This window comes from Carassius carassius, chromosome 16 (assembly GCF_963082965.1).
Source record: "Carassius carassius chromosome 16, fCarCar2.1, whole genome shotgun sequence".
NCBI lineage: Eukaryota > Metazoa > Chordata > Actinopteri > Cypriniformes > Cyprinidae > Carassius > Carassius carassius.
Genome location: NC_081770.1, coordinates 15,336,920 through 15,348,321, shown reverse-complemented (window position 1 = coordinate 15,348,321; position 11,402 = coordinate 15,336,920). Strand labels below are relative to the sequence as shown.

Sequence of the window (11,402 nt, the reverse complement as noted above, 5' to 3'; positions counted from 1 at the left end):
CTGCGCATTTGAGAAAGGAGCCGCATTTTGTTATGTTTTTCAGTCACAGCATGAGCTACCAGATCACTGTGGTGAGCTCTTACTTCACATTTGCAATATTTGCAGAACGCTTTTCTATCATTATTTGGAACACTTCGAATCCACTCATTTAATCCTTTCTCTGTCTCCCATTCTTTGCGATACTTCTTTCCATACTTTCCCCATTTACCTGACATTTTAGAATGCTGCTTGTTCATCCACAGACAACCGAACCGACGCTTCTGACTACAACGCTCTCATGATGTGAGTGACGTGATGATTTGTGATGTCAAAGCACATGTGGCACGCGCGCCTACTCGCATCTCGCGAGAAGCAGCGTTTGTTGCCAAGTATTCATTCCCGGGGATCAACACCCACTAATAAAAGGTTCCCTTTTATCTTTGTCAACAATTATTTTATTTTTATTTTATTTTTTTGCGGCCGCGGTACATTATGAAAGTAGCCCAAAAAACCGCAACCCGCAACTCTGTATTTTTTCCCGCAACTCATTTTCTAAAATAGCCCAATTGTGCGGGAAAACCGCTACCCTGGAAACCATGGCAGTGACGTCATGACGCAGGACGTCACGCGGTAGGCCGGTGTCACGTGACCGGTATTAAGAGGAAGCCAGTCCGTCAGAAAGATCCTGCTGAGATGAGTCGAATAATTACCAGCACGGTGTTTGCGTTTGTAAGCATTTTATCAGGTAAACTGACGTTGCGCTTAATCTTTTAGATGTACGTGTTTTATTTTGACCGGTCATTGTGTTTTTAGCGCTTGTTTAATGAAATAATGGCGACTGCAGTGAGATGCCATAATCTGCTGTCATGTTAATCGATGCAGTTTCTCTCGTCTATACAATGAAATTAACTGAATCCAATTCATTTATGTGGATTTGCTGCGATATTTTGTTGGTGTGGGTTTATGCTCTGAAATACAAACGGTTTTCCTATCAAATGTTGATAGTGAACGAGGAAGCCCTAGCAAGTCATGTGACAGTCATGGTTCATTAAAAAATAATAATAATCTTACGTTGTTGATCAGTAATAAGTTTATTATAGTATTAATGATTTTTTTTAGACTGGTCATTGTGTTAGGAAAGGGCTTTTCATTTTTTTAGATGCCAAAATGTTATCATTCTCGTATGAAAAGCACTTATATATGTTTAAGTTCTTAGAAGTTCCCAGTTTGCGATATTATTTGGAAAACATTTAGTTTCTGTTACGTTACATTATTTAGCTTTTTTACTGCTCTACTATAAGTTGGTACTGATAGATGTTTATATTTATTTGTATGAATATTTATTTTCATCACTCTTATTTACTTATTTTAATCTAATTTGTATTTATTTAGTAAAATCCTATTTTATTATTATTTAATTTGCATGTTTTATAATTTTTTTTCTTTTAACCTTTTGAAGGACCTCAATGTCTGAATGCCATTGGATTAATTAATTACATTTAAATTTATGCATTTAGCAGACTTGCTGACTTTGCATTCAGTCTAACAATTTTTCCTAACGTGTTCCCTGGGACTCGAACCCCCAACCTTGCACTTGCTAACACAATGCTCTACCACTTAAGCTACAGGAACACTTAGATTAGTTGTCAAAATATGAAAGCAAGTGTCATTTATTGCAAGGAAAGATTGTGGTAATGTTTGTCAGTGTTGTTTTCTGTACTATTTTCTATCAGGTGTTTTGGGCGACAGCTTGACTGTTCTGCGCAGCCCGTCATATGTGACATTCCAGGATGGACAATGGCCCATATCAGGAGAAAAGGTCCCTGATTTAGTCTCCCTGACCATGGGCTTCTCCGTCAGTGAGGTATAACGTCTATTTAATCATGTAACGGCACTTGTGATGTCTTCATGTAAACACTGTAGCATGCCTGTGGTTTTGTTTGCAGGATCTCGATTGGCCAGGTCTGGCTGCTGGCTCACTCTTCCAACGCCCGCGTGCAAACGCTCTGATTGTCGTGCGCGGCTTGGACACCCTTGACTTTCCGAAAAACATTTCCTCCTACCCTCTCGAAAATGTGAGTGATGCATTCTCATGTGCATGGGTTATTTTAGGTTCTGTGGTGCATGAATGCAAAAGCTGGTCTTTGTCTCTGACTCTTTCTTGCTTTCATGTCTTTGACTCAATGTGTTATCATGTCTCTTTAACCTTTAAATGAACGGGTAAATTTCAATAAGTCACTATTGACCCTGAAAACAGAGAAGAGAAAAGTTTCAACAGCTAATTTGTAAGTTTCAGAATATGAGGATATTTCAGGATTGAGTAGCCGTGTAGTTTCCCTGCTTGACTTCCCTTATTTTCTATCATGAGACTGATGGCAGTGCTTTGTCCGTCTATCTGTCTCTTTCTGTCTTGTTTCAGCCGGTTCCGTTCACTCTGGACAGTGTGGCAAACACGGTGCACACTCTGTTTGCTGACAGCACCCCTGTGGTTCTGCAGCTCGCCCCCAGTGAGGAGGTATGACCTCAGCAAATCTCTGGCACATTATGACTCGCTAACCACACAAGTGATGCCTGCAAACACACAAGTGATGCCTGCAAACACACAAAGTGCTCTGCAGATAAAGATGCACGTGAGATGCTTAATCAAATGCAAAGTTAAAATTAGACCTTCTTTATTCAGTGTTAAGATAAAGGATGTAGTAACACTTTAGAATAGGTAACACTTAACTATTAACTACGACACTTCTCTCAATAAATTCTTAATTTACTGCTTATTAATAGTTAGTAAGGTAGTTGTTAGGTTTAGGTATTGGGTAAGATTAGGGCTGTAGAATAAGGTCAAGTAGAAGAAGGCATTAATATGTTCTTAATTAGCACTAATACATGGCTAATAATCTAGTAATACTGTATGCATGCTAATAAGCAACTAATATGTGTTACCTATTCTAAAGTGTTACCAAAGATATATATGTATGTATATTTCAATTATTTTGTTTATAATTAGCAAATACATTTCTCCTTTAACAAACTGAGAGACTGTCTAAATGTTTTTTTTTTTTTTCTTTTGGTGAAATTCTCACAAAGTCATAGATGATGTTAATGGGACATGTTTTGAACCCTGAACGTTCATTAAATACATTTCTAATATTAAGAGATGTCTTGATTATGTGTTTCAGAGGCTGTATATGATGGGGATGGCCAACACTGTTTTTGAGGACCTACCCGTGACCCTGCAACAGATCCGTGGACGCCTGTCCCAGGATGGATCTGTCCTCACGTCGCTTCCTCTCATCTCTCTCAGCCGTAATAATGAGGTGAAGACTCCTGGTGTTGAGATCTACTTTGTCCATAGATACAAATAACTAATTAAATTTGTATTTATCTTTCAGTATTGATAGCCTTGTGGGCAGCGTGCTGACATATAGCACTGTTGTATCACGGGCGTCCCAAGTTCGAATGTTCTGGGAATCCCAGCTCGAGAATCTATGTATTTATCTATTTATCTATCTGTCATTTATGTATTCGTGTTTACATTATTCACACACTTTATACAGACATGCACTGTAAGTTTCTGAAGCAGTTTTTCGGTCATTGTAGGAAGTGGCTTTTGCCTCGCTGTAAATATCGACATGTGAAAGAGGTTGTTACAGATAGAAACCATTGTTCAGTAGATGCATGTTGGTTTTTGTTTCCAACCATAAACTAGGCGTTGATCTGAATAAACCGCTTTGAATGTGTTCATGTGGTGGTCTGTGTTTTTCAGGCTGATCTTCTGTTCCTGTCTGAGGTTCAGGTTTTGTATGACATTTCAGCTCTGGTGAGTTTCTTTGTCTGCTCTGAGCCTATACCCTTTATTGCAGTCTGTCCCATATAAATCAGCCGTGCAAGATATTATAGATTCATTTTTGCTTCTCTATTTTAAAATCATTTTATTTTTAATCCTGCCTCAATGTTTGCATCTGCTTGTTTGTCTTATATAATACATAAATACATAAGTATGTTTTCTTAATAAAAAAAATTAATTAAATAAATAAAAAATCTCTTTAATCTGATTTAAATTCCCGTGGCATCTTTTTTAAAACAAAGTGGATTGTCCTTTTTTTTTTTTCACTGATGATTTACTCTATTGATTGTGTGTTATTGACGTATTTCTTTCTGTTTGCTACAGTTGCAGAAACACAAGCATCTGGCTAAAGACCCAGCTCCTGACCTGTACTCTCTAGAGCTCGCGGGGCTGGAGGAGATCGTCCGTCGTTATGGCACAGACTCTCCTCAGTTCGCCGACGCTACCAGGATCCTGACGTCCGCTCTGCAGAAGGTAAAAAAAAATTTTTTTTTTTAAATTAAGCACTAATAAAAATGGAAGTTACTAAACTAAAATTAAAATCAAACAGGAAATATAAAAATAAAAGCTAATTCTAAATATTAGTGATATCAGTGACGTTAAGATAACTGCAGTGCTGGCCTCTTTCTTGTTTACTGACACAAAGGTTTTGAATGCAACAAAGTACACTAATTTTACTGTAGTTTTAATTTTTTAAAATACATTAGTGTAACAATGTAAATACAGTTTGATAATGTGTTCATATTGTATAATAGATAGTAGTGTATTGTAAATTATCACAATAAATATGACAGTAATTACAGAATTTCTAAAACTTAATCGCAAGCAAAAGTATATGTGTGTGTGTGTGTATATATATATATATATATATATATATATATATATATATATATATATATAACAATGTTCTGCTAGAAAAGAGGAAGACTAGTAGTTTATTTTTTTTTGTCATTGTTGTTTTAATTAAAGCCTTAGGACAGTTAAGTTTTTCATATTATTTTTTGCATTAAGGCATTTCTTTAGGCAAAAAAAATGGAATTGTGCTTTTTCTTATTTTAAGATGGAAAAATAGCACACTTTTACTTTGTAAAACTGTGTGTGTGTGTTTATATATATATATATATATATATACAGGTCCTTGTCAAAAAATCACAGCATATTGTGATAAAGCTCATTATTTTCCATAATGTAATGATAAAAATTTAACTTTAATATATTTTAGATTCATTGCACTCCAACTGAAATATTTCAGGTCTTTTATTGTTTTAATACTGATGATTTTGGCATACAGCTCATGAAAACCCAAAATTCCTATCTCAAAAAATTAGCATATCATGAAAAGGTTCTCTAAACAAGCTATAAACCTAATCATCTGAATCAACTAATTAACTCTAAACACCTGCAAAAGATTCTTGAGGCTTTTAAAAACTCCCAGCCTGGTTCATTACTCAAAACCGCAATCATGGGTAAGACTGCTGACCAGAAGGCCATCATTGACACCCTCAAGCGAGAGGGTAAGACACAGAAAGAAATTTCTGAACGAACAGGCTGTTCCCAGAGTGCTGTATCAAGGCACCTCAGTGGGAAGTCTGTGGGAAGGAAAAAGTGTGGCAAAAAAACGCTGCACAACGAGAAGAGGTGACCGGACCCTGAGGAAGATTGTGGAGAAGGACCGATTCCAGACCTTGGGGGACCTGCGGAAGCAGTGGACTGAGTCTGGAGTAGAAACATCCAGAGCCACCGTGCACAGGTGTGAAAAGCAGCACTGGACTGTTGCTCAGTGGTCCAAAGTACTTTTTTCGGATGAAAGCAAATTTTGCATGTCATTTGGAAATCAAGGTGCCAGAGTCTGGAGGAAGACTGGGGAGAAGGAAATGCCAAAATGCCTGAAGTCCAGTGTCAAGTACCCACAGTCAGTGATGGTCTGGGGTGCCATGTCAGCTGCTGGTGTTGGTCCACTGTGTTTTATCAAGGGCAGGGTCAATGCAGCTAGCTATCAGGAGATTTTGGAGCCCTTCATGCTTCCATCTGCTGAAAAGCTTTATGGAGATGCAGATTTCATTTTTCAGCACGACCTGGCACCTGCTCACAGTGCCAAACCCCCTGGTAAATGGTTTACTGACCATGATATATTACTGTGCTCAATTGGCCTGCCAACTCTCCTGACCTGAACCCCATAGAGAATCTGTGGGATATTGTGAAGAGAAAGTTTAGAGACACAAGACCCAACACTCTGGATGAGCTTAAGGCCGCTATCGAAGCATCCTGGGCCTCCATAACACCTCAGCAGTGCCACAGGCTGATTGCCTCCATGCTACGCCGCATTGAAGAAGTTATTTCTGCAAAAGGATTCCCGACCAAGTATTGAGTGCATAACTGAACATAATTATTTGAAGGTTGATTTTTTTTGTATTAAAAACACTTTTCTTTTATTGGTCGGATGAAATATGCTAATTTTTTGAGAGAGGAATTTAGGGTTTTCATGAGCTGTATGCCTAAATCATCAGTATTAAAACAATAAAAGACCTGAAATATTTCAGTTGGTGTGCAATGAATCTAAAATATATGAAAGTTACATTTTTATCATTACATTATGGAAAATAATGAACTTTATCATAATATGCTAATTTTTTGAGAAGGACCTGTGTGTGTATATGTGTATATATATAAAATAAACACACACACACACCTAAATAAAACAAGTTAGCTCCCAAAAGGACAACTTTTAGGTTTAGATATCCTTTTTTTTTTTTTTTTTTTTTTTTTACATGAGATTGTTATTGTTCATTAAATTTCATTATTCATTAATTACATTTGTATATACATTTCTCTACTTGGTTCCAGATATAAAATATTAGTTTTTTTGCCTAATAGTACTAAATAATACAGTACTATTATTATTTAGTACCAATACAGTATTACTATTATTATAGTAATAAATAATGCTGTTTTTAGTACTTTCAGATTTAAATCTGTTTGTGCATGTACAAAGTTTGCAGACGATGTCGCCAACGTCTACTCAAACAACGTGGTTGTAGAAGTGGTGACGGTGAAGACATTTGAAGCTCCTCTGACCAGGAAGTCCCGCTCCATCCTTCAGATCGTAAGTTAACTGCAATAAGCTTTTCTGAAAGCTAACGTTTATAAATAAATAAAACAAACTTGGAGCAGGTCCATATTTTCAGCGTTATTCTTATTCGTCAGGTTACGAGAAGAAAGAATCGTTTCAAGACCACTTCTGTAAGACATTCAACGTGTAAATTGTAGCTGGTTAGCAAATAGTAGTGTTTAGTTTCATCTTAGCGACCCTAACCTTTCCAACCCATGACCTTTTGTTCTTGTTCAAAAACAAAAAGACGGTTACAGTACAGTAGCGACCTACTTTTAAATGTTGACCTACATGTAACGCTAACATGTGGTTGTTTCAGAGTAACCAGGGCAGCCTCTACAACCTGGCCTACAAGTACGACTACGATTATGCCGTGGTCTTTAACATTGTCTTATGGCTGATGATCGTGTTAGCTTTAGCCGTCATCGTGACCTCGTACAACCTCTGGAACATGGATCCCGGGTATGACAGCATCATCTACAGGATGACCAATCAGAAGATCCGACTGGACTGATGATGCCCCCACCACACCCCATTACATTTTGTGTTTTGTATTTGAGTGCATTTGAATGTTTTATTTTTGATGTGGGTACCACAGAATTGCTTGTGTAAATGCTTCGCCTTTATGACGCAATCAAACACAGATATACAGATTATTTATTGATGCCTGTTGATAGATGGACCAAGAATATTTGTTTGATGTTTCTTAATTGCTGTATCTTGTAGATTTGCATAATGTGAATCTATTAAAGAGGAAAATCTGATGTTGGGCTGTAAAGAATTGAAATTTAAATCTATTTATTGTTTGTTGTTCAAGTCATTGTGCTGTTTTCCTTCCCGAATGCTGGATATAGTGTAGTTTCTCCATTCCCATGTACATTTTTTTCAATTAAATGAATGTCATTTTCAATGAATATAACTATATAGAAGAAAATAAGACTTTTAAGTGTGACTGTTGTGTACAAGGCCGTAACCATTTGTTGAGCATTGGGGACATTTTTAATAAAGTAGATTAAAAAAAACAGTGAAGGAAATAGATCTAATAAATCTAATTCTAGCAGGGAAGTGATAATTTTGAACTAGTTACATATAACATTTTAAAATATGCACACCTTTACTAATTTGTACGAAATTTGGCGAAAGCACAAATCGTTTCTTGTCTCATGTTCAGTTTGAATTTCCATGAATCATGTTAATGATACAGAAACGGTCATATTTGAGAGTCACGGTCGTGTAACTGCTGTAACATTTATATCACAAACATTTGTCAAATATTAAATGTTTCGCTACTTCCATCTTATCCGTTATTTTTAACCGTTAAAAATGGTGGCGCTGGAGTTCACGCGCTGCTTCTGTGAAGAATAAACCTCGCCCAGTTTGGTTTGTAACTTAAATTTATAATGGATACAGATCTGTATCAAAGACTGTTTACATACAGTCTATGATACAGATATGTAAAATCTTAATGGACTGGTTTTCCTCAGTGTCTATGGTGGTTACAGCCCTGTGTGTATATATGTCATTAATTCCTATGAAATATTGTGTTATCATACAAAATGTACAAATAACTGTAACCCAAATAATAATAATAATAAACTCCATCCATCTCTTAAAGCAAGTTTTTCTAGCAAGTGCATGCTAGAACACTTTCCTGAGGAAAACAATATTCAAAAGTTTAAAACACTTGGCTGATGTTTTTCTGAAACGATATTGAATCCCAAGACCCTTTAACTTGTTTTTGAACTTAATGCATGTATTTCGCTGTTGTTCTCTAGTTGTTGTTTTTTCTTTTCCAAAAAAGTAGCACTTTTTTACCAATCTGTTCACACAGTAAAAGCATGACAAAACTTAAGTAACACATATCTAGATCACATATATTTTGTGCTTCGTTCAACCTTGTATCATAATATTTTTGCACTTTTTTTGCACTTCCACTAAGATAAAGTAGTTTTCTGACCTAGTTTGATGGTTTTTGATGTGTTTGGGGTACTTGTCGGCTGTCCAGATTTGGGAGACCAGCTAAACACCATCTTGGCCAGTCTGAGGACCAACTAAATCATCCTAATACAGCATGGTTAACCACTTAAAATCAATACAATCAAACTGAAATAATATACTTTATAATAAACTAGTTATGTTTGTTAACCTAAATAAAAATGAATCAGGATTAATACATTTTTTTCATTGTAATTTTATTTTAATGCATTTAACCTTATTGTAAACTGTAACCACATTAATCAAGATCGATCTGTTAACATGTCTAAGGTACTTGGTAGCAAAACACATCCAAATTATGCATTTTGGAAATAAACAAATAACATGGTTTCATTCCAACAGTGACAGAAATACATTTACCTTTATAAAACTCAATCATACTGAAAATGATACACCCACAGAAGGTGTCAGACCTCATTATCAACTTTGCATGTTTCACGATGTGATGATTTCTGCATGTGTTGATCCAGAACGTGGCTTTGGGTTCTGAAGAAGTGCATAAGTGCCGTTTATCTGAATGGGATTTTCTCTTCGGGAACATGTGGGTAACTTGATTTCAGAATACTACGAGAACAATAACAATGAAATTAGCCACTTTATAAACCTCTTCGTCACACAAGTGAACACATTTGGATGATTTTGTAAAACATTTGTAAATTTGTAGAACATCTAGTAGAGTTATGTTAGCTAACTGTATGTGTTTCACAGTTGCTTTAGATGTTAACATTTCACACCTAATGAGTTTACTAGAGAAATAATAGAATAACCCGAGGAAACATGTTGTATTATGAACTTAATTGGCAATTGAATATTAAATAAAAGTCTTACCTGTGCATTGTTTAAGTCCTCGATCTGCTCTGGTTGCACATTCTGGGCTTGTTGTTGACTTTTTCTAGGCTTCTTAAGTTTGAGCATTAACAAACCTAAAGTAAAGCGCATTATATTTTATTTAAGCTATATTGCCATTAAACAATAGTATGTTTCAAAGAAACTTTTCATAAAGGAATGCACTAAACCTAATTTACCGGGCAAATGAATTTGAACATGCTATCATGTTTTTTTGTACTTTCAAAGTGATTATATCTCAGAAACCTCACCTATTGTTGCAATGATCAGCACAAAATTCAGCAGGATGGATGTAACAGACAAAATCATGTGCATCTCCAATGTTTCCTCACATGGCTGTTTCTGATATTTCTCTTTCGGTTCATTTTGATCTTGGGCAGATTCTGTTTGATTTTGATCTTGGGCAGATTCTGTTTAAGCAGAAGAACTCTCATCAGTTTTATGTTTTATGCCAAATATGATTAAACGCCTCTGATAGACTTCAGTGTATATAATAAATCATTTTAAGATAATTTATAGTTATAAATATACTCATACTTTATTTGTGTCAATTGTAAATGTGATTTAGAAATACTTACCATTGATGTAAAGTCTGGTGCCATTGCTGATCTGTAGTTTTGGTGTAGCAGGTTTTGCACAATAATATATTCCTAATTCATGAATAGTTATATTAATAATATATAAACGGCTTTGAGTTAGTGATGAATATTTGTCTTTCAGTCTTTGGTCTTGTACATAAGATGATGCATATTCTGATGTGAAAGTTCGCAGTATCAGCAGCGGAGAGTCTGTCAGTTTCTGGAAAACCCAATAAATGTCTGTTACATCAATCTCACAGTCTAAAGTCACGTTTTCCCCTAAATTCACAAGTTTATCAGTTAAACTCGCTGTAGTTTGACACACCAGCAGACCTGGGAAGATAAAACACATGGTAAAACACACAACTCTCAACCTTGAAGATCACACAGAAGTTAAACTCAGTAACTTACAGAAGAGTAAAAGTTGCACCGTCCTCATTCTGTCTTTGTTTTGCTCATATGCGGTAAGATGGTAAACTTAACTACGAGTCAGAGAGGAAGTGCTACCACAGTCAGAAAAAAATGAGAAGGAAACCATCATACACCCTTGAAAAGAGGATGTAGACGCTGAACTTGAACTGACCAGATTGTTTACTGATATTAAAGCATTTGAGAAGGTGAAAGTGCATGAGATAAAGTGTTTGTTTTGGTTGAGTCATTTCAGCTGGCTATAGGTTTTATTTGTGATTTATGAAATTGCTATACTGGTACCTAAAATAAAGGAAATTTTGAAGCTGAACTTTTTTTTTTCTGAACAAACTCATCAGCCATATGTCTGGGTGTTTTCTGACAGCACCAGCATGTGGTTTTTCTGACCTATTTTCACATTAGCAAGTGTGAGATTATATGCATCTACATGTATGTTCTGTACAAGTATATCATAGTCTTTGTAGCCACCATCACTTTTTCATCCTCTGAAACATTTATACTGAAAACAACACAAATAGTAGAGAACATTTTAGCAAAGTTATTTTACAGTTTTGAAGCATTCTTTCAGTAACAGTGTTCATTCATAGTTGTCTCAGTGAGAGGTCCATCTATGTTTTTTTTT

At 35.8% G+C, this 11,402-nt stretch overlaps 2 protein-coding genes across 3 annotated transcripts; one reads left to right on the top strand and one right to left on the bottom strand.

Moving 5' to 3' along the window:
- Positions 1 to 573: 573 nt before the first annotated feature.
- Positions 574 to 8,546, top strand: LOC132159674 (renin receptor-like). The gene is made up of 9 exons (XM_059569250.1): positions 574 to 724; positions 1,713 to 1,843; positions 1,926 to 2,054; positions 2,399 to 2,494; positions 3,156 to 3,293; positions 3,743 to 3,796; positions 4,148 to 4,297; positions 6,816 to 6,926; positions 7,252 to 8,546. Exons 1-9 carry the CDS (start codon positions 673 to 675, stop codon positions 7,444 to 7,446), a joined length of 1,056 nt encoding a protein of 351 aa, XP_059425233.1. The 5' UTR covers positions 574 to 672; the 3' UTR covers positions 7,447 to 8,546.
- Positions 8,547 to 9,275: 729 nt separating this feature from the next.
- Positions 9,276 to 11,093, bottom strand: LOC132159100 (uncharacterized). 2 transcript variants are annotated; one of them, XM_059568681.1, is made up of 5 exons: positions 10,763 to 11,093; positions 10,352 to 10,684; positions 10,025 to 10,183; positions 9,756 to 9,850; positions 9,276 to 9,491 (listed from the first exon to the last, which is right to left on the bottom strand). In XM_059568681.1, exons 1-5 carry the CDS (start codon positions 10,788 to 10,790, stop codon positions 9,363 to 9,365), a joined length of 744 nt encoding a protein of 247 aa, XP_059424664.1. In that variant the 5' UTR covers positions 10,791 to 11,093; the 3' UTR covers positions 9,276 to 9,362. The 2 variants fall into 2 exon arrangements, with proteins under 2 accessions (XP_059424664.1, XP_059424665.1); XM_059568682.1 differs by having other exon boundaries at positions 10,025 to 10,156.
- Positions 11,094 to 11,402: the final 309 nt, after the last annotated feature.

Coding starts and splice junctions, on each gene's coding strand:
- LOC132159674 (XM_059569250.1), top strand. CDS start 673: ATGAGTCGAATAATTACCAGCACGGTGTTTGCGTTTGTAAGCATTTTA. Junction 1,844..1,925: donor TGGGCTTCTCCGTCAGTGAG/GTATAACGTCTA, acceptor TTTTGTTTGCAG/GATCTCGATTGGCCAGGTCT. Junction 3,294..3,742: donor CTCTCAGCCGTAATAATGAG/GTGAAGACTCCT, acceptor TGTGTTTTTCAG/GCTGATCTTCTGTTCCTGTC.
- LOC132159100 (XM_059568681.1), bottom strand. CDS start 10,790: ATGAGGACGGTGCAACTTTTACTCTTCT. Junction 10,685..10,762: donor GGTGCAACTTTTACTCTTCT/GTAAGTTACTGA, acceptor TTATCTTCCCAG/GTCTGCTGGTGTGTCAAACT. Junction 9,851..10,024: donor GCTGATCATTGCAACAATAG/GTGAGGTTTCTG, acceptor GCTTTACTTTAG/GTTTGTTAATGCTCAAACTT.